Raw genomic sequence first — 24,259 nt, forward strand, 5'->3', positions numbered from 1 at the left:
AGTGCAAGGTCATCCATTGTATAGTACCCTGGAACAATGTTCAGGTTACAGGCCTCGCTCAAGGATCCCTTCTGGCAGCAATGGGATTTAAATAGGGAACTTTCCAGATACCAGGGCATATCCTTAGCCACATAGCTACCACTCCACCTTATATACTCAAATGGCACTATTCTATTGCAAGTGGGTGCAGTTAAAAATTTGAAATGCTTGTTGGTTGATTGATTAGATAATCGTAATGGTGAATGACACCACATTTGTCTGATTGCTTGTTAATATCCAGCCACAACCAGTTTATCCATTCCTCGCCGACACGCCACGGGTCTTTAAGCAAAGCAACTACATCCATAAAGTTAAAAAAACTACGTGAGTAAAGAGACTGTAAGGACAGAGAACAAGAGAGATAAAGTGAGAAGAAAGGAATATGGTTGGGAGAGAATCAAGAAAGACTAGTGTGAAAGAACTATGAGGAGGATCAGGAGTGTGAGCCGGTGCAGAGGACAGGAGTCAAGATGGTTGGAAGTCGCTGTGGTGATCAGAAGAAATGGTGCTCCAGGACTGGTTTGGTCATGTAAAGCATTGAAGGAGCAGGCTGATGGCTCTAAGGATCATGTCATTGACATCAAGGGTGGTGTGGGACAATGCAGAGATTTTGTACACTTAACTTTCAGGCACATGTCATTGCTAAGCATACATTTATCAGCACTTAATTTTATGTTCACTGATTATTTTGTGACTAAAAGCAATTTCATTAACAATGGATATGCCTACAGATTAATTCTACTCTAACATCTAAAGCTTATCTTCCTTAACCTCAAATCCTAGCTTCTCATGAACCAAACATTTATTTATTTATTTTTTACTAAAAGGTTCTAGTAGTTTCTTTTCTGTTTTTTGATCCTTTTATTTCCCTACCACTTTATGTTCATACAGGAGCAGCAGTCTTTGTATTTTGTCCATTAGTAGTAACCCAATACTATGTGAAAATAACTCTGCAAGAGTTATAACTCTGCAAAATAACTCTGCAGCCTGTGAGTTCAACTTTAAAACAGTGGGCATCTGGTTGTGTTTGGATCAAAAGGCATTTATCAGTGTGCTGTGAGGGTACAATTTTCTACTAAGAGGTTGTATTGATCCTACTCACAAGTGAACAGGCATGTGTCAAAGTTTTTCCATTTGACTAAACTATTCAGTGTAATGACATTATCATTAACTTCTAGTGAAAAAATCATATTTTGTCCAGATAGATAACTGTCTTTGTTGCATGAGTTTTCCTCACTTAGCCAAGGAAAGGCAAGTTTTTTTTTATGGTTAATAACTGTACTCTTTATCAGTTTTTTTGCTACCATCTCTAGTCTTTTTTTCATTTACCTTTTCCTGTTTTAAGGGAATGACTGTGTTCTTATTTTACACCAACTATCTATTCATTTCCTGTGCCTGATTATTTTTGACTGGGTCTTAGGTAGCCAGCATCTATCCCAGCTGCATAGGGCACAAGGCTGGAACTAATTGAAATGCTCCCCGGTGTAATGAATGGCACACTTACCCATAATGGGCTAATTTACAGATAACAAACAGACATCTGAAACACCCATCTTTGAGATGTGGAAGGAAATTAAAAGTACATGAAAAAAATTGTGTGTAAGAACATGTAAACTTTATAGAGACAGTGACCAGGGGCATAATGTAGATTGCCTTGTGTAGAATTCACTCTAAAACATCACATACGGACAAAACTAAAAATGTGCGTACACACAAAAAAAATCAGATGCATAAAACTGAGTAAGCAAAGTTCTACACACTTTCTCTTTATAAATCCCAATCAATATACATTTTAATGTACATGTACGCACCTACAGCTGTACCCCATCTCCTTCTAAAATTACGCTTATTTGAATATTCAAATCAATATAAGTAGCCCCTTCCGTTCAGTGTTTTGTTAAAAGACAATTGCAAAAGTACATGTAAAATAGAAAAATGGACGTCCTGCTTAGTAAAGTGGAGACAAGCAAAACGTACTATTTGGTGGCTTAAGCAGAGGTATAAGCAACAAAAGAAGAGTGGCAGAGCATGACGGAGGCATTCTAAAGTTCAAGCTCGCACTGTTCAAGTCAAGCACTGCCAATCAGATATCAAAGTCACTGTGAAAAGGCGGGTCACAGACCACTGTCTGAGTGTCAACACAACTGGAGTTTGTGGAATTCTGGGGCTCACACTGTTTTAGCAGCAAGCAGATGCAGTTATTGGTAAGACAATTATACATCTCACCACAACATTTATGAGACACGTGTTCACATCAGATCATTTTCACATTAAAATAGTGGAAATGCTTTCTAATTACATAAGCATATTCATTCTCTGAAGGTGCCTTTATAGTCATATGCGTGCAGATGATTGCTCTGATTCCATATGGAAAAACTGGACATTGCTGCAAATTGCACTTTGATGTTTCTCAGTTCAACCTGAGAGCGGGCAGAACTTTCAAAGGACCAGGTAGAGCACAATTCCTTAAAGTCTGCCTTTGTAAGGCTGGTGTCAGTACCTACATGAATATTAGGGTATTAACAAGTGTCTCCTTTTTAATGACCTTGACCTTGTTCTTTTTTAAAGTGATTGTGAACTTGGAGCTTCAGTACAGAGATCTGTTTGTTGTGAAATCACACAAGCTGACTCCCCCAATATTATTTTTTTTTCCTTTTACTTGTACTTCATTTAATATAGTATAAAAAAATAATAGAACAAATGACTGACAATGTCTAAGAGGTAATGGCCCAAAACATTTAAACAGGCATTGCTGCAGTGGACACAAATTGATCGAGGTATTTCTGTAGAATATTTGACCCAGGAAAGTAGAGTGTCTGTATGCTCTTTCTTCTGCATGACTAACTTTTAGATTTCAGTAGACAGATATTTTATAGCTTTCCTATTCATCGACTGACCTAGACATTGCTAGAGCTGTCTTTGCTGGGCGGCTGAACTTAATTTTTAGAGTTTCTATACTTTTTCTTGATGATTGACTGATTTTCAATCCATTTGCAAATTAAGAGCTAGTTGGTTTAAGACAGTAGGAGACAATCTATAATTTAGACAGTCTTTTGGTCATTTTTTCCAGTATCAAATTCTGTTACATAGGTTTATAGTCTGGGTTTTATGTGTGCTTGCTGTTTGCATCTCATTGGGTAGTGCTCTAGTCACTGCTGCCACCTCACAAATCCACTCTTGAGGTCAAATCTTGTTCCTGGTCGTTATTCATGTGGAGCTTGCACATTCTTCTTATGTCTGCATGGGCTTCCCTCTGGGCACCTCAAATTCCTTTAAACTTTCTGATATGCTGATTAGGTTGATTGTGCATTCCAAGCTGGCTTTCTGCCTGTGTGTGTCTGAGTAGGTCCTGGGAGGGACTGGCATCCTGTCTACAGTAGCTTTATACCTGGTACCCAGTACTATTAGATTAGGCTCAAGGCCCTCACATATATGAGAATGTCATGTATGTTATGAAAATAACCTTTAATGTGATAGAAAAAAGAAAAACCTTCCCTTCCTGTTTAGGATATGATGTACAGTTAGGTCCATAAATATTTGGACAGAGACAACGTTTTTCTAATTTTGGTTTTGTACATTACCACAATGAATTTTAAATGAAACAACTCAGATGCAGTTGAAGTGCAGACTTTCAGCTTTAATTCAGTGGGGTGAACAAAAAGATTGCATAAAAATGTGAGGAAACTAAAGTATTTTTTCGATCTGTTCTTAACTCACTTTTTCATTTTGTAAAAACTCGATTGGTTTGTATGGATTGTAATAAAATTAATAAAAAAAAAATAAATAAAAAGTATTTTTTTAACACAATCCCTTTATTGCAGGGGCTCAAAAGTAATTGGACAAATTAAATAACTGGAAATAAAAATGTTCATTTCTAATATTTTGTTGAAAACCCTTTGCTGACAATGACAGCCTGAAGTCTTGAACTCATGAACATCACCAAATGCTGGGTTTCCTCCTTTTTAATGCTCTGCCAGGCCTTTACTGCGGAGGCTTTCAGTTGCTGTTTGTTTGTGGGCCTTTTTGTCAGCAGTTTAGTCTTCAACAAGTGAAATGCATGCTCAATTGGGTTAAGATCAGGTGACTGACTTGGCCATTCAAGAATTTTCCACTTCTTTGCTTTAATAAACTCCTGGGTTGCTTTGGCTGTATGTTTTGGGTCATTATCCATCTGTATCATGAAACGCTGTCCAATCAATTTGACTGCATTTAGCTGGATTTGAGCAGACAGTATGTCTCTGAACACCTCAGAATTCATTCGGGCTGCTTCTGTCCTGTGTCACATCATCAATAAACACTAGTGTATCAGTGCCACTGGTAGCCATGCACGTCCAAGCCATCACACTGCCTCCACCGTGTTTTACAGATGATGTGGTATGCTTTGGATAATGAGCTGTTCCATGCCTTCTCTATACTTTTTTCTTGCCATCATTCTGGTAGAGGTTTCATTTGCCCAAAGAATGTTTTTCCAGAACTGTGCTGGCTTTTTTAGATGTTCTTTAGCAAAGTTCAATCTAGCCTTTCTATTCTTGAGTCTTATGAGTAGCTTGCACCTTGCAGTGCACCCTCTGTATTTACTTTCATGCAGTCTTCTCTTTATGGTAGACTTGGATATCGATACGCCTACCCCCTGGAGAGTGTTGTTCACTTGGTTGGCTGTTGTGAAGAGGTTTCTCTTCACCATGGAAATGATTCTGCGAGCATCCACCACTGTTGTCTTCTGCGGATGTCCAGGTCTTTTTGTGTTGCTGAGTTCACCAGTGCTTGCTTTCTTTCTCAGGAAGTACTAAACTGTTTATGTTGCCACTCGTAATATTGTAGCAATTTCTCGGATGGGTTTTTTCTGTTTTCGCAGCTTAAGGATGGCTTCTTTCACCTGCATGGAGAGCTCCTTTGACCGCATGTTGTCTGTTCACAGCAAAATCTTCCACATGCAAGCACCACACCTCAAATCAACTCCAGGCCTTTTATCTGCTTAAATGATAATGACAGAACGACAGACTTGCCCACACCTGCCCATGAAATAGCCTTTGAGTCAATTGTTCAATTACTTTTGAGCCGCTGAAATGAAGAGATTGTGTTAAAAAAATGCTTTAGTTGCCTCACATTTTTATGCAATCCTTTTGTTCAACCCACTAAATTAAAGCTGAAAGTCTGCACTTCAACTGCATCTGAGTTGTTTCATTTAAAATTCATCGTGGTAATGTACAGAACCAAAATTAGAAAAAAGTTGTCTCTGGCCAAATATTTATGGACCTAACTGTAAATGTGTCAAACTGACAAAAACACATTTCTGAAAACCTTAGTTATGGAATTAAAATATCTTCATGTGATAAAGATATAAAGAAACAAAGGTAAATTCAAATTTAGGGTGACCAGATAACTTTGAGTAAATCATGCAGTTGTGATGTTCTTGCAACCAGTAAATGCTTTCATCCAGAAAATTACCAGCATTCACTGACATTAAACTGAGTAGCAGAGGTTAGGAATCGCTAACCAGAAATTAGATATGTCAAACAAGCAGGGGTCAAAACAGTTGGATGAACATTAGAATTAACCAAACTTATTTGTATTAAACCAAATTTATGTGTATTAAATATTAAAAAGTAACATGAAGAATCCTTCCATTATTGGTTGCAAAGATTAGTCAAATGTTAATGTTAGCCTCTTCATCTTAAATAACTGGGCATCTCCTACGTCACCAACTGACAAATATACGGAACAGGAAAGCACCTTTAGAAACCACTGCATCACAGGCAGCACAAAATAATGTCATTAATTATTAATTATTGTGACAAAATGAATAGGAAAAATTAAGAAAACTTAATTCAAGGAAGCATATTTAAAGAACACCAACATATACTTATAGTAGATGGCTGTAGATCTTGACAGTACTACATAATTGTTAGTGGTACAAGTCGTTCACATGATAACAAACCATTTTCTTTTACTCCTTATTTTTTATTAACAGAAATAGTTCCCAAGATTTGGACAGCAATTTAGATAAATTATAAGATCATTTGTAAATTACTGTTTTGTATTTGAATTTAATTTTTTTAAACCATGCTTCTCCACTTGTTTATATTGTTATAAATGGCAGGCTATGTTCTGTCAATCCTGCTGAAAGTTCAAGACATTCTAACATTCATTTTTAGTGTGCCTCTCACAGAACACACCATCAGAAGATGCTTGGCAAGTTTTCAGCTCAAAGCAACAGAACACTACAATGTGTGCGGTGGTTTTGAGGACCCTTTGTCAGGAATGAATTAGAAGCCATGAAAGGGAGCAGAGACGAAGATCAGCCTAGAGAGATGTTTTCCACAAAGTAAGGAACATCCAGTCCTTTAGTGGACCCTTTGTTTTCAACGTGGTGGCTTGATGCATTGGACAAGTTCTCCCAGAAAATGAGAATCCTGTTATAGTTTAGTATGACAATATACCTCATCTGACATCTGGTAGTGCCATGTGATTTTTTTTTCTGGAGAGGAATATATTAAGTTAAAGATTAATGAGCCAGGAGACGAGTATAAACGTGTCATTCCACATACTTGGGCAGAGCATCAAAACTGCATAATCTGTAGCGATATTATTTGTGAATTTGTAATTTTTAACATTATTGTTATTATTACTGAGGGGTTTGTTTTATTACTTTGAGTTTACAAAAATACAAAAACTGAAAAACAGTAGATAGACAAATGACATGATGCAACATTTTTCAGACTCCTTATTCATAGATAGATAGATAGATAGATACCATAAGAAGCAATTTTATTTCTTCCAAGGGGAAATTCAGCATTTTCAGTAACTCAAGAACATAGACATATAAGAAAAAGCAACAATCCCCTTAAACTTATGCAAGATTTACAAAAAAAGAAAGAAAACATCTGACTTAGCAGCCACAGTTACAAAAATGCCTTACACGTATGCTTTGCTGTTGGTATAAAGGAGCCCAAGTAGAGTTCTGCTAAATAATTTGTTGTCTGAAAGTATTCCATTTTAGTGTGTCAGTGAGAGAATGTGCTGTATTGTTCATAATAGCGCACAGTTTTGTTTTAATTCCCTCCTTTGCTACTATATCCAGGGGGTCCAGAGCCTCCCACATAACTGAGTGTGCCCTTTTAATTAGCTTGTTGATTTAGTGGGCCTCTCTTGAAGTGATGTTACCTGCCCATAGCGTAAAAGAATCACACTGGCCATCACAGAGTTATAGAAGATGTGAATGAAGGAAGTCACTTCCCATATTAAAGGAACACAGTCTCACTAGACTAATAATAACCTAATAACCTGCTCTGCCCTTTCTTATATAGCTCTTCTGTATTACGAGAAAAGCCCAACTTGTCATTAATGTAGACCTCCAAGTACCTGCAGCAATGGACCACCTCTATATCCACTCCCTAAATAGAGACCAGACATAGAGGCCCTTTAGTGTGGCGAAAATCAATAGTTTGTTGAAATTTACAAGAAGAATAATGAAATTATACAAAACCCATAAGTACTATGTCAGGAATGAATACATTAATAATTGTTTTTAAATATCTGTATTTATTACTCATTTTGATTTTTAAGATACTTGTATTTTTCATGTTATTCAGATGACATTAACCATTTTGTGTATTTTTTGCTTGGGCACCAACATTTTGTGCTCCTGGACTTAATGAATGCTGCCATTTTGTGTGTCTGCTCGCAATAATGCCATGTGGTTGCTAGACATCTAATGCCATGGGACTTGTGATATACAAGTGGCCACTTGCAGCAAACAACATATAAACTTTAGTCAGTTGAAGGAGAGATGTACGGTTTGCGTAAAACTAACAACCAGCCTAGGAAAAGATTTTAGCTTTGAATTTTGTTTTACTTCTCATACAACTATAATTTTGGCCTAGTCTCTAAACTTGATAAATATCCAAATGACTTTTATATTTGACCAACATTAAAAACCATAACAATTCTTTTTCTTTGGCCCTAAAAGAAAGACCTTTTTGGATCTCTTCCACTCTATTCCAAAATCTGTCCAATAAGCCACAATGGACTTTGTCAGATTTCAAGAATAGGGATTGGTTCATTTGGTGTATGGTCACTAAGAAACACATTTGGGGTAACGTGGTAGCAAGCCCTGATTAAGACCCCCACAGGCCCCTGGTTAACAGAAAGTTGATCATACTTTTAACAATAACAATGCAGCTTATGGACACCAGGTCATTTAAAGTAACATAACACGTCTTATTCTTGATTTCGAAGCTGGACTCGATTGCTCCTTCTCTCTTTCTGGTATTCAATCATTTCATTTTTCCCCATTGGTCATTTTGACACACAAATATTTAATCAAGTGAGAGGTTATTGGTGGCGGTGGCACGGTGGTAGCGCTGCTGCCTTGCAGTTAGGAGACCCGGGTTCACTTCCCGGGTCCTCCCTGCGTGGAGTTTGCATGTTCTCCCCGTGTCTGCGTGGGTTTCCTCCGGGTACTCTGGTTTCCTCCCACAGTCCAAAGACATGCAGGTTAGGTGGATTGGTGATTCTAAATTGTCCGTAGTGTGGGTGTGTGTGTCCTGTGGTGGGTTGGCGCCCTGCCTGGGATTGGTTCCTGCCTTGTGCCCTGTGATGGCTGGGATTGGCTCCAGCAGACCCCTGTGACCCTGTGTTCAGATTCAATGGGTTGGAAAATGGATGGATGGAGGTTATTGGTGAAAAGGCCATTTGCCATCACTGGCCCCAGAACACCCTGCAAGTAGATCTTCCCCTGCATGGCACAAAGCAATGCATTACTCTGTTCCATCCATTTTCTGCCATTTATTCAGGTCTGGGCCAATGGGGCAACAGCATAAGCAATAAGGTCCAGACATCCCATTTCCCTGCGACCTGCTTCATATCCTCTGGGAAGATAACTGAGGGATTCTCAGGCCATTTGAAATATTATTATCCCTCCAGTGTGTTCTGGGTCTGCTCTGAAATCTCCTCTCAGTTGGACATGCCTAAAACAGCTCAACAGGGAGGTGTCCAGGATGCATCCTAATTAGAGGCCTGAACCACCTAAACTGGCTATTTTTGATGTGGAGGAACAGCGACTCCACTTTAAGCTCTTCCTGAAAGTTTACACTCCTCACCCCTATCTCCAAGATACCCTATGAAGGCAATGCATTTCTGCTGCTTGTATCCACAATCAAGTTCTTTCAGTCACTACCCATAGCTTGTGACCCTAGGCGAGTGTAGGAACATAGATTAACCAATAAATCGAGAGCTTTGCATTTTGGTTTAGCTCCCTCTTGCCCATGACTGATTGGTGCAATGTCTGCATAGCTGTAGTTCACCATTCAATTTCCTGCTGTCATGATCTTATATTTTGCTGATTATTTAATATCATTTTGTAACGGCCGACCCCTTTACCCAGCCGGCAGCTACACCTCCAAGACCTGTGGCCTGGATAATTTGCTGAGAAATCTAACGATCAAGCCGTACTTCTACACAAGTAAACTTTTCCCCACAATCGACGGTATAAATGCAAGTCCACAAAAACAGAATGTAAAATTAAACGGAGTAAATGTATTCAATGAAACAAGACATGCCACAAAACAAATGCACATATAAATATTCCTCTACCCCAGCAACCTCAAGACAGCACCAAAAAATATACATACAAAAACCCCTCCCTTGTCCCTGTAACATATAACACACACCACACAAGCAACAAAATGACTAATAAACGGAATGGTTGTGAACTTGAGTCCGAAAGTAAAAATGTCCTGAATACGGATGACTGAACTAGCGGCAATTGTGGTGTTTGATTTTCCCAGCGTTTGGAGCAACCTCACCGTGATTCCTCGGCGTATGGTGGATGATGAATCGACGCCGGGGTCTCAGCAGATGCAGGTTGGAAGACAGTCCGGATTAATGAAAAACAAACTGGAACAAAGCGCAATGTGATGAGACAGCAAGCAAGTTGAAGTGATTGACACAAAACACGGTTCTCTTTTTTCCTTCTCTCTCCTTCCTCTTAAATAGTCAGTGATGGCAGTAATTGATTGATTAAGCACAGATGTTTTCCAGGTTTGCGGCTGCGGTCTCCTTCCATCATCCGTCCTCCTTTACGGGGACGGCATTAACTGATACACATACAAACAGCCAATGGGACAATGAAACGAGACACACACAGAACTGACATTTGAACACTAACTATGTGGCCCCGCTACAATTTTGTACTTGTATTGGGGGTTTTGAAGTCGAGGATGCTGTTCCTTTTAGTAATAGTTTAAAATATGTAATGGTTGGGAGTTTGTGTTTTGTTTTGCAACACCATTTTAGGTCCAGAATTGGTGCCATTTTGAAATCCTGTCATTAGGTCCGCTTCCCTGCATTTCTAGGAGCATGGCCTCATAGGTCTTCACCCATGCATAATCGACATGATGGTTTAAAAGGACAGCTAAGAAGTAATTTGCTTATCTGATCTGCATATAAGAAAACTCTCCAAAAGCCTTGTGCAAACTGTTCTTGTATATTACTTTTGGTATTTTCTTCTTGCTTGTTCTCCCAACCTCAGATTGTGCCTTTTGTTTTGGCTTTGGTTCCTTGGTTTCCTTAGCTATGCATATCTTCCGGTCATGCTGAAAACGTTTATCTGTCAGTTCACTGACAGGACACCCACTCCCTTCTTTCCTTACTGGTGAACAAGATTCTACCCTTTTCTGGCTGAGAACCATGACCTTGGAATTGGATGTGCTGCTCTTTATCCCAGCCACTTCACACTTGACTGCAAACCACCCCATGGAATGTCTACAGTCACAGATTGATGAAGCCAGCAGGAGCATATCACCCGAAAAAAGCAGATGCGATTCTGAGGCAACCAACAAGGAGACCCTCCACTTCTTGGCTGAGCCTAGAAATTCTGTCTATAAAAATTATGAACAGAATCAGTGACAAAGGGCTGTCCTTGTAGATGCTCAACCCACTGGGAAGGGTTCTGACTTACTACTGGCAATGCAAACCAAGCTTTCGCTTCAGTTGCAAAGGGACCAATTAGCCTGCAACAGCAGGCCCAGTACCACACATTCCTGAAACACCCCCCACAGGTCACCCCAACGGACGCAGTCATATGCCTATTCCATGTCCACAAGACACATGTAGACTGGTTGGGCATGCTCCCATGAACACTCCAGAATCCTTATTAGTGAAAAAAGCTTGTTCTATGTACTGCATCCAACATGAAACTTGCATTCTTCCACCTGAATATGATGCTTGTCCAACAACTGGATCCTCCTTTCCAGAACTCTGATGTAGACCTTCCCAGGGAGACTGATGAGTGTGATCCCCCTGAAGTTACAGCACACCCTCCTCTCTTAAAGATGGGGACTACCACTCCCATTTCTCAATCCAGACGCCCTGTCCCCGTCCACTATGCAATGTTAGCGTTACTATAATCTTTTTACATTTACCATTGTAAATTCTTCTTATCACATTACAGTCACTGATCTTAACTAAAATGTTTCTGCTTTGTTTACACATACTGTATGTTTCTAAGCAAATAATATTTAAGTGTCACAAATGCTTTGAAGGGCAGAAAATTCAGTTTTCCAGGAGATTTAAGCAGGCAATTGTGGCTCCCTGATATGCAACTTGCAAAACACATGCACACCATTTTCACACAGGTGTAAACTGAATTTTACAAAGCTATCAAATCTGCACTGGAGATATGTGCTATTTTATGACATTACAAAATAGTTCATTTAACTTTAGGATTTTATAGAGGTCAACTCAGTCTTTATTAAGAAATAAAGATTTCACTTTGAAAGATAACTTTTCAGTTTTACAGCACATCACAAGAATATGATTAATGGAAAGATCTTAATTCTAGTTTAAGGAAAATGGAGTGAAGTGAACTGTGGTGTATGTGCAGGATCTTTTATAATTAAATGTATGACATCTGTATTAGTATTTTTGTTCATTACAGTTTATCGACCATAGAGCCTATAAGGAATTACTTACAGAGGAGCAAAGTCTTCAATATCCAATCAAATGAAAGCAGTTTAAGCATCCTTATCTGGACATGCATTTAAATTTCATCTTTTCAATGTTTCTGCAAAATTGGAAAAGTCTGTGTGAAATTACAGTATTAAAGTACCTGTAAGATAGTTAATTCTAAAATGTAAATGCTTTTTTAAATCATCATATGCCTTTTTGATCGTCCCCACCTAATTGATAAGTACTCTTGTCTGCTGCACACTATATAATTTTACTATTTAATGATTTTATGTTTGCAAGTGTTTAACCAGTGAAGTCAGTTTTATTATTAATTATTAATAATTATTTTTTTATTAAGAATTTGTGTAAGTTTGTAACGGCCAAACCCCTTACCCAGCCGGCAACTACACTTCCAAGACGTGTGGCCTGGATAAATTACTGAGATTGAATCTTATATATCAAGCCATACCTCTAACAAATTAAATCTTCCCCTCAATCAACGGTTTACACAAACACGCAAAAACAGATGATATGCAAAAATAGGTGGTTAATTATATTAAATGGCAAACAAAACACTACTGCGCATTTCACACGTAGGAAAATTATATGTATATATATATATATATATATATATATATATATATATATATATATATATATATATATATATATATATATATTCCTCCACCAAAGCAACAACGTGACATTGCCATATACAGGTATATACACAACTGAATGAATGAAAAATGGAATGAATGATCATGAACTTGAGTCCGAGTATATTACTGTCCTGAATGCGGATGACTGGTCAACAGATATGTGATGCGTTTGCGTTTGTATTTCTTGGAACAAATGGAACAACTTCACTGTGAATCCTCAGCTTGTGGTGGATGATGTAGTCCGACCTCGGGGTCTCTGGTGATGAAGGAATTGAAGCAAGTCCGGTGGAATGAAAAACAAACTGGTTACCAAAAGCGCGATGTAGAAAACAGCAGGTAAAGATGGTTCATGGACGTGAAAATTAAAATCTCCGTCTTTCTCCTCTCCTCTCCCTTTCTTTGTTCCCTCCTGATTGTTTAAATAGTTAAGAGCCGGATGTAACTGATTGAAAACAGGTGCTTTCCATCTTGGGGCTGTGCTGTCTTTCCATCATCCGTCCCTCCTGTATTTATGGGGACGACATTCACTGACGCACACATAAACAGCAAACGGGACGATGGAAACAAAACACACTTAGTACTAACATTGACAACACTATTACTATGTAGCCCCGCTACAAGCTTTGTTGATTCATATATCATGTTTGGAATATCACAGATCTAATGTAAGTTTTGCAGTTTACTTGTTTAACTGAAGAATTCACATTTTTTGTTATTACTTACTTTCTCCTCATTAAAATACTAAAAACACTTTTGGTTATCATCCTTGTACTTTTCAATTAATATGCTGCTCAGAAAAATTAAAGGAACACTTTTTAATCAGAGTATACCATCTAGTCTGGGATATTGATCTGGTCAGTTAAGTAGCAAAGGGGGTTGTTAATAAGTTTCAGCTACTTTGGTGTTAAGGAAATTAACAACAGGTGCACTAGAGGGGCAACAATGAGAAGACTCCCAAAACAGGAATGGTTTAACAGGTGGAAGTCACTGACATTTTTCCATCCTCATCTTTTCTGACTGTTGTTCCACTAGTTTTGCATTTGGCTATGGTCAGTTTCACTACTGGTAGCATGAGGCGATACCTGGACCCTACAGAGGTTGCACAGGTAGTCCATCTTCTCCAGGATGGCACATCAATACATACTATTGCCAGAAGGTTTGTTGTGTCTCTCAGCACAGTCTCAAGGGCATGGAGGAGATTTCAGGAGACAGGCGGTTACTCTAGGAGAGTTGGACAGGGCCGTAGAAGGTCCTTAACCCATCAGCAGGACCGGTATCTGCTCCTTTGGGCAAGGAGGAACAGGATGAGCATTTCCAGATCACTACAAAATGACCTCCAGTAGTCCACTGGTGTGAATGTCTCTGAGCAAACAATCAGAAACAGACTTCATAAGGGTGACCTGAGTGCCCGACGTCCTCTACTGGGCCCTGTGCTCAAAGCCCAGCACTGTGGAGCTTGATTGACATTTGCCATAGAATACCAGAATTGGCAGGTCCACCACTAACTCCATGTGCTTTTCACAGATGAGAGCAGGTTCACCCTGAGCACATGTGACAGATGTGAAAGTGTCTGGAGAAGCCGTGGAGAATGTTATACTGCCTGTAACATGGTTCAGCATGAACAGATTGGTGGTGGGTTAATGATGGTTTGGGGATGCATATCCATGGAGGGACACACAGACCTCTACAGGCTAGACAACAGCACCTTAGCTGCCATTAGGTATCGGGATTAAATTCTTGGACCCACTGTCAGACCCTGTGCTGGTGCAGTGGGTCCTGGGTTCCTCCTGGTGCACATCAATGTCCGGCTACATGTTGCATGAGTATGCAGGCAGTTCCTGGAGGATAAAGGAATTGATACCATTGACTGGCCCCCACTCTCGCCTGACCAAAATCCAATAGAACACCTCTGGGACGTTATGTTTCGGTCCATCTGACGCCACCAGGTTGCACCTCAGACTGTCCAGGAGCTCAGTGATGCCCTGGTCCAGATCTCATTAGGAGCATGCCCTGGACATTGTCAGGCATGCATACAAGCACATGGGGGCCATATAAACTACTGAGTACAATTTTGAGTTGCTGCAATGAAATTTCGACAAAATGGACTAACCTGACACATCTTTTTTTCACTTTGATTTTCAGGGTGTCTTTGAATTCAGGGCTCTGTAGGTTGATAATTTTCATTTCCATCAAACAATGTGGAATCCTTTTGTTCCTAACACATTACCCAGTCTATATCAGTATAGATATCCAGCATGATTTTTTCCCATTGAGATCTGATGTGTTTTCAAAGTGTTCCTTTAATTTTTTTGATTAGTTTATATTTGTCCATAGGTTTAGAGAGTAATGTACAAATAAAGTAATTAATAATGTAATTACATTTTCCAGGAAATACTGAGCAAAGTAATCCCATTACTACTTAAGAGAAGAAATTTTTAGTAGGTAAAAGACCCCATCTCTAATAAGCACACGTCTACAGGATGTATTAATTTGTCTCTATCCTTAGAATGTCTCTTCTATAAGTTCTATTACTCTTTGCTGTTCTCTTACTCAATGCATTTTGCATGAAGTTGTTTAATAAGTTAAAACATGCTGAATCCATTAAAAATCTTCCATTGTCTATATAAAATGGAAAGAAAAGAATAGAAAAGAAAAACAGCAATTTCATCAGGGGTGTGGATTGCACCTTTTACGTCCTTCATCTTTACTCAATTGTTTGGATGATATATATTTTCTTTCTATTGTAGAAGGACTAGCTGCTGATACTGAAGAGCGACTAGTAGATCACCTCCTCAACCCTTCACGCTACAACAAGCTAATCCGTCCAGCCACCAATGGTTCAGAGCTCGTCACTGTGCAGTTAATGGTGTCCTTAGCCCAACTTATTAGTGTGGTGAGTACCTGAGATAAAGCTTGGTTAAATTGATCTAATCCTAATGTCAACATCCAGCCAAGAAATTACTTATATACAAGCTATCAGTCTATATAATAGCAACTTGTATGATCTATGAAGAGTAATTAATTATTCATTTGGTTGTTATATATCAGCATGTTATCTTTATCAGATAACATCATTTGGGGCTAAGCTTCCCAAAGAGAGGCTAGTGTCATATATTATATTTACCATATTCTTGTGTTTGATGCCCAGTTTGCAAATGTTCTTCCAGCTATCCAAAACAATGGCAGCATTGTCAAACAGGAGCTTCTGCTCTGCTCTGTGTTCAAATTCTAAACAAAAACAACCTTCCCAAGGCTTCAGACAGTTTTCCTCTGAGGAAGCACATGTACAGTATCCTCCATAATGTTTGAATTTTCCTTGACAAATCAAACAATTCAGATGTGATTAAAGTGCACATTGCAGACTTTAATTTAAGAGTATTTGCATACATGTAAGTCACAGCATGTAGAAATGACAACACTTTTTAACATCAGATACCCAGGCCTGCTTCTACCCTTTGGAGTCTGTAGCTGTCATTGTTCAACATGAGGACAAACGCTGTGCCAGTGAAAGTCAAAAAATCCATTATAAGGCCGAATAACAAGAATAAAACCATTAGAGGCAACAGTAAAACCTTATGATTACCTAAGTCAACTGTCTGGAATATCATTAAGAAGAAAGAACATATTGTTTAGCTCAGTAATGATAAAGGGGCTGGTAGGCCAAGGAAGACCCTCACTGCTGATGACAGAAGAATATTTACTGTGGTAAAGAAAAATCCCCAAATACCTGTCCAACGGATCAGAAATAGACTTCAGGAAACAGATGTGGATGTGTCAGAGACTACTGTCTGTGGAAGATGTCATGAGCAAAAATACAGAAGCCACACTGCAAACCACTAATTAGTCACAAAAACAGGATGGCCAAATTACAGTTTGAGAAAAAAATACTTGAAAGAGCCTGTAGAATTCTGGGAAATGGCCATATGGACAGATGATAAACTTGTATCACAGTAATGGCAAGAGCAAAGTATGGAGATGAAAAGGAACTGCCCAAGATGCAAAGCTTATCACTTCATCTGTTAAACATGGTGGTGCGGGCGTTATGGCTTGGGCAGCTACGGCTGTCACAGGTACTGTCACACTTATCTTCATTTATGATGGAACTGCTGATGGCAGTTGCACAATTAATTCTGAGGTTTATAGAGACATGTTTTCTGCTTAAGTTCCAGTAAATGCCTCCAAAATAATTGGACAGCGCTTCATCCTACATCAAGACATAATGATTCCAAACATACCACTAAGGCAACACAGCAGTTTTTTCAAAGCTAAAAAGTGGAAACTTCATGAATGGCCAAACCCATCAGTGATCAGTGAACTGAGCATGCCTTCCATGTGCTGAGGAGAAAACTTAATAGGACAAGCCCCTGAAACAAGCAGAAGGTGAAGATGGCTATATTAGATGCTTGCCAGAGCATCACCAGAGAAGATACTCAGCATCTGGTGATGACTTTGAATCTCAGACTTCAGGCAGTCACTGTATACAAGGGATATGCAACAAAGACCTAAATATGATTGCTTTAACATACCTACCATTACTGTCCCAAACATTGTGGTGGCCTCAAATGGAGGGACCATGTAGAAAAACTGTTGTAATTTTTACATGGAGTTAATGAAATGTATACAAATTATCTAACTGAGTTCTTTTAATCCTAATGTCTTGGTTTTGCACATCTGGAGGGATCACTAGAGAGACAGACAGTGGGAAAAATGCACTAAGTGGATTTCTCGCAGGAAACAGTCTCTTTCTTGCTGGTAATAGTGCATTATTTCTAGTATGCCATCATTCATTCATTTATTCATAAACCATTTAAAAATGAATCAGTGAGCCACATAGCTCTTGTCACCCAGCATTTAATGATTGTTGCATCAGTGTATGATCAGCCAAGTTAATGCTTCAGTCCTGACATGAATATAATGAATGGGAAATCCTTTCTTCAGCTGCATGGAGAGCATAGACTTGATTTGTGTTGAAAATATTTGGATGTTGTAGCCCTTTGATGAGTTTTATATATTGGTTTATTAATTTGATAAAATGGTGTATTGTATGTAATAGAAACTAGCACAGTCTTTTTTCTAATATTTTTGTATATGAGTGTTTATCAAGCCAATTTAAAATTCATAAATGGTGGTCTATGATTGGCCAGTCAGTTGCCAACAGTTCCTAAGGATACCCTTATCAGATGCCTCTGCAACTCATTGTTTCATGCAGAACAAAAGCGGAAATGTGCATACACACAAAAAAATAACACATGCATAAATCATTGCGTTCGCCAACTTCCACGTTCTTCCGCTCCCGGTCAGCATGAAAAGTAACGCACGTGCACGTGCCTGTTGCCACTCCCCAACTCATCCCAGAAGTACACCTTTTTGAATATGCAAATTAATATAAATAGCCCTTAAGCTCGGCGTTCTGTGAAAAGGCAATGGCAAAAGCACAGGGGAAAACAGAAGAATTTCAACGAATACCAAGTGGAAGCAAGGAAAAGAGTACTATTTGTTGATTTAAACAGTGGTATAAACAACAAAAGAAACTTGGTTGAGTGACATTGAATGTTGGAGAAAGTCGAAAGTTCAAGTTCATAAAGTTACACAGTGCCCGAAATTAAAAAGAAGTTGTCAGAAATCAAAGTTGCCATGAAAAGGCGAGTCGTAGCCCACCGTCTGAGTGTCATATGAAAGCTTATTAGGGTAAAGAGAAAAGAAAAAAAAATAGGGACACAGTGGGAAAACAAGCTTAAAATGTCAACTTTAATCACAAAGTTTCCACTTAATCACGTAGTTTATTTTGTCATTAAAGTAGAACATTATAAACTTCATCTTAAAATTGTTTAATTTACTAGATTCTCAAATCCCATTGTAACTAAAGTAGCATGTTAAATGCTTTGTTTTGTTTGTGTTCTTCTATGTGCTTTATGTGTGTGAATTGCTACATGCTTATTAATCAGGCTTTCTCTTCCTCCGACAGGACACAGAATCCATACATTTGTTATAGTACAATTCTCTGAATAATTTAAATACTGAAATGTATACTTGATATCATTTCAGTATTCATATCATATCAATGAAAGCATGTTATTAAACATGGGAATACGGTGGCACACTGATAGTGATGCACTGGCGCCCAGTCCAGAGATTGTTCATGCCTCACGCAAGATGCTTGCTGCGCCGTGTGTGACCTTCGATTAAATCATTTATTGCAGCAGTACTGTTTTTTTCAAACGTACTAACCCCCAATTCCTGTCCTTCCTTTTCTTTCTCCAAGTACCCAATTGCCACACAATCAGCTCTGTAATAGACGTTAAGCCATCTGTAAGCTGAGAACGTCGATTCTTCAAAACTTTTAAGGAACATTGAAATATCTTTGTAGTACATGTTTAATTATTCTATCCATCTATCCTTCCAGTGTCGCGCCTGCCCTAGCAAGAATACAGCGCGATGCAGGAACAATCCTTGAACTAGGTGCCAGCTCCTTGCTAGCGCTGCGACACTGTATCCTCACATGTTTAATTATTAACAACAGATCATTTAGATTAAGTTAAAGTTTTATCTGTATAATATAATAAACATATTTTGTTGCATTTGATCTTAAAAATGATATTGTCATCATATGTAAATACGCGCTTTATAAAGTGGCTCAGGTTGTGCAATATTATAACTGTGTCACAAGTTTACAATGAGGTAATTGTACTTATAAGTACAAAGAGTTCTACAAGGAGCACTTGATGGACTGATTATTGCATTTATAGTTCTTTGGATGAAACTGTTTCTGAACCGCGAGGTCCGTACAGGAAAGGCTCTGAAGAGTTTGTCGCATGAGAGCAGTTCAAATAGGCAGCATGGCTGGGGCACAATGTGCTTGATGCTGTATGCCGATAATTCTCTATCCAATCAGCTGCTGTAGAGCTGTGATTTCTCATTCAGATACAGTGATATAAATACTCTGAGTGGTGCAGTGAGAGTATAATGGAACAAGATGATCCTCTGTGGCAAACCATAACTGGTGCTGCTGAAATAAGAAAAAGAAGGTGCAGTAAGAGTAACAACGCTAAAGCAGCTGTGGTATTTGGAATAGTTTGGCCAATCCGTGGACCATTAGATTGTTACAGGTTAATTACAATCAGATGTCTTAAACTAATAAACAATATGCGGTTAATTTGTGTATTTGATAAAGCCGCGTCAAGGATGTGGATCTAAAAAAGAAAGGGAAACCACACTGGAACAAAAGCACTACTTTGACGCTGGGTGCCACCAGTTTGCAAAACCGAGTGGACAACTTGCATACGCCAAGCATTTAGCTGACATAAAAATGTGCGTGGCTTTATGGCAAGTTTAGGTTTTATACATCGTGATGCGAGTATGGGAATAGGCTTACGCAACATTTTTGTGCGTACACACCGTTTATACATGAGGCCCCTGGTGAGCACTTGCTATTCCTCACCTTCCAACACCAAATTGAAGTGGCTGGGCACAATAGCCTCTTAGCAGTTCCCAAGCAGCTCTTATGTCACCCTGTGGTTTGGTGGAATATATTGTCAAAATCAGTGTTTCTTCCTACCTAGAGCTGGGCGGTATGATCAAAATTCTATATCACAGTATTTTTTTTAATTATCCCGGTTTCACGGTATTCAACGGTATTTTTCCATGTATGAGTGGATGTTAACCACATTTTCCACTGAAATTATTTCAGTAGACTGGCTAAGAATAACCTAATCCACTGGCATGAGAAGTGTACATTGTACAAAAAAACATTTTAATGTGCACACAAGTATTAATACAGGTTTGCATGGCCCCATAAAGTGAGAGTTTTCAAGGGGGTGGCACTAATGAAGAGAAGGAATCACATTGTATGACAGTTGCAGTCAAAATATAGAACCATTTTATTGAACACATTTTGCAAACAACTTAAACTATAATTTTGGCAACATATTTTCAACCATCCAAAGAGGTATTTAGACTTAGTAAAATATACAGAGGTTCTTATCAAAAGTTGTATTGCACTGAACATGTCTTAGAAAAGGAATAAATAGATAAATATTTTTTGTAAACCAACTACACTTTCTGTTAATGTTAATCTTTGTCCACTGACATGCCAATGTGAATTTTTAAACAACTTTACCATTATTAAACTGCATAATACTTAAACTAATAAATAATAACAATAAAATAAATAAAAGTGCAACTTCCAGTAATAATACTATTACTTCAAGACTTCAAACCCAGGTGCATTACACAGTATTCACCAAATAAAAATAAAATAAAAAAAAACAAGTGCAACTTGGTGATGACATCTTTACCAACTGAACCATCATTTAGGCAAATTGCATTAATATGGACCTTGCTTCAAGCTAAGCTACATACATAATAAAACTGCAACTTGCATTTATAATGCTATTTGTGGTATAGCCCTACAGAATCGTATTAGGGTCACAGTAAAGAAAAAAAATGCGGACACAGGGAAGTAAAAAAAAAACTATATGTCGAGAAAAAAGTTGACATGTTGACTTTATTCTCGACATTTCCACTTTAATCTCACCGTTTATGTCAAGAATAAAGTCGACATTTCCACTTTATTCTCATAGTTTATTTTGTAATTAAAGTAGAATGTCGTAAACTAAACTTCATCCTAAAATCAAAGTTTAATTTATTAGATTTTCTCAAACCCCTTCATAAGTTAATGTAGCACATTAAATGCTTTGTGTTAAGTGTTCCCCGACCCAGCTGTTAATTGTTACACGCTTCTTAAACTGATTTCCTCCGCACTAAGAGGAGGTGCAGGCCGCGATCATCGCACAGAATACATTCACTTCATGATATTCCTTCTCTCTGAAAATTTAGAATCCTAAGATAAATACTTGATATCATTTTCAGGATGAAATGCATTAAAGCATGTATTAATCATGCACAGTAGTATGGCGGTAGTGCTGCTCCCTCGCAGTAAGGGGTCCCCAGGTGTACGTTCAGTGTAGAGAACTTTGTGGCAGGTGTGACGAGGCTCCAAAACACTGGATGTATTAATGGGCATCGCACAGGTTTAACTTACATATTGTGTAAATGTTGGGTTCGTGATCTGGTGGTCGGAGACACAAACACAGAATTAAATGGATGTTCTTCTGAGCGGGCTTTCTTTATTGCATGCATGCTGTCTCTGTCTGATGTAATAAAGCTCCTATCCTTCCTTTTTCTTTCTCCACATAACCAATCACCACACTATAAACGTCTTCGTGAAATTAAAACCAGTTATAAACTTAGAACGCGGAGTGTTCAGAACTTTAACAAAAATCTTTGTTATACATGTTTAATTTTGCCTTCCATTCAGGGTTGTGCCCATCCCAGCAAGCGCTGTATGCGAGGCAGGAGCAAATCTTGAACGGGGCACCAGCACATCGCAGGGTGAATACGAGCAATACATACAGTAGCAGGGTCAATATAGCATAACAAAACCCCACATCCTACATGACTTTGAAAGGAAACTGAAGCACGCCGAGTAAACCCACCAGAAAACCATGCAAATTCAAAGCAGGGAACACCCGGGACCCCATTGCTGCGAGGCAGCAGTGCAACCTCCATGCCGACGTGCCCCCACATGATTAATACCTGCATTAATACATTTCATCATGAAAATTATATCAAGTATTTATCTTAGCATTCTAAATGTTCAGGGAGCGGGAATATCATGAAATTAATGTAGTCTGTGTGCTGCCTGCGCCTCCTGTTAGTGCAAGAGGAAGTCAGTTTAAGAAGCACGTAGCAATTAACATGGCTGGGGAACACTTAACACAAAGCGTTTAATGTGTTAAAAAACTTATGACGGGGTTTAAGACAATCTAGTAAATTAAATAATCATTTTAAGATGAAGTTTAATTTATGATGTTCTACTTCAATAAAGATTATGATAATAAAGTCGACATGTCGGCTTTAATCGCGACAAATGGTTGGAATATAGTAGAAATGTCTAGAATAAAGTCAAAATTTCGACTTTATTCGCATCATAAGCATCAAGATTAAAGTGGAAATGTCGAGAATAAAGTCAACATGTCGTCGCACAGTACCTAGGTACATTACACAGTATTGAAAAAAATAAAACAAATACAACTTGCCTTGCAGTACTATCCAGTAGTACAGAAACAGTATTCACACATTTGAACATAATGGTCCACATCTGACCTTTTAAATTCAAAGTATCTCCAGACAACGGACGTGACTGTTTTTTCCAGCAAAAGTTCTTCTGTGTCATCATGTTCAACTTTATTATTTATTATATGTTCTCTGTCCATTTTCACCGCGCAATACCTCCACTACCGAATGTACTCTGTTGCATGTGTGTTTAGCGGTGTAGCAGTGAAAAAGGTCCCCCTTAATCAGTTTCCCGCTGTGCCACGTTCCAAATGTTGTTTAGGCAATTTAAACTGGTGTTGCGGTATAAGAAAAATCCGTATCATAACAAAAATTAAAAACTATTTTCTGTATGAACTGGTATACTGCCCAGCACTATTCCTACCCATTCATTATTTTAGCATCCTATCCCAGAAGAGTACTGGCAACAGACCCAGGTAGGTGACCATTTATCCCATGATCCTCATTATAATAATATGACCTTGAACTGGATAAGCAGGTTGGATGGATGGATGTGTGAGTTCTTAACACATGACAGTTCACAGTACATGTGGCCAATTCAGTTAAAGAGCTTCAATTAAAATCAACTGGCCACTACCAGAGTGTGTTATTGTTAATGTTCTGGTATCCATGCCCATAAATGACCACTACTATGTGTTCAGCAAGTCTAACTGGCAATAATTACAGTCGATTCCTGTTAATAGGACCACATCGGGACGCGATCATTTTGGTCCTAATAACCAGCTGGTCCGATTACACAAACATGCCCTATACATGTGCAACCAAGACGGCACGTGCTATAAGTAACATATTAAAATGTCATTATGACTTTTATTGTGCTGCACACACGTATGGCAAACGTACAAACAAGAACTACGTACATGTACATGTACGGTTGCTTACAGCTTTGTTTATTGAAAAAAAAATCTACAAATTCTTTGAAATGATCTACACGACACTCAGCATGCGAAGCACAATAAAAAAGGTTACATCACCAAATTCCAGTCAGCATTTGAAGAACTTGTCTAGTGTGATTTGATGCATTCTGTTTGCACACTGCACTTGTTTACGCTCGACTTCATGTCGCCGGCTACTGGGCGGTCTGTTTTAGGAAAGAAAGGGCAGGCATGTTCACCCCCACTGGTTTGCACTTGGTACAAATTTTCCGAATTCCTGACCTTTGATAAAAACTTAAATTCTTCTGGGGAGCTCAGGGATCCTCCCGATGTCGCTGACCCGCTTTACATCCGCTTTCCGCGGTGACTTGTGGCTTCTTTTTCTTATTCTCTGTCATGTTCTTTGGTCCGATTAAACAGAATTTTGGTTCAAATAAGCAAACAATATTAGGCTTATGTAATATGATCTGTTTCGGTTCTTTAGGATTCGGTCCGAATAAGCGGCTGGTCGAATTAACCGGTGGTCCAATTAACCGGAACCGACTGTACATCCTAAAATTCCCTTTAGCTTTTTATAGGCATATCCTTCTATTCAGAAGGCCA

The 24,259-nt window shown here is 38.6% G+C and overlaps 1 protein-coding gene across 1 annotated transcript in view; it reads left to right on the forward strand.

Moving 5' to 3' along the window:
• Positions 1-24,259, forward strand: part of LOC120535566 (neuronal acetylcholine receptor subunit beta-2-like) — an 80,988-nt gene that overhangs the window by 15,527 nt on the left and 41,202 nt on the right. The window contains exon 2 of the mRNA XM_039763500.1: positions 15,395-15,540. Within this exon, the coding sequence (XP_039619434.1) occupies positions 15,395-15,540 (146 nt within the window). The remainder of the gene's footprint in view (positions 1-15,394; positions 15,541-24,259) is intronic.

This window comes from Polypterus senegalus, chromosome 1 (assembly GCF_016835505.1).
Source record: "Polypterus senegalus isolate Bchr_013 chromosome 1, ASM1683550v1, whole genome shotgun sequence".
Lineage (NCBI taxonomy): Eukaryota > Metazoa > Chordata > Cladistia > Polypteriformes > Polypteridae > Polypterus > Polypterus senegalus.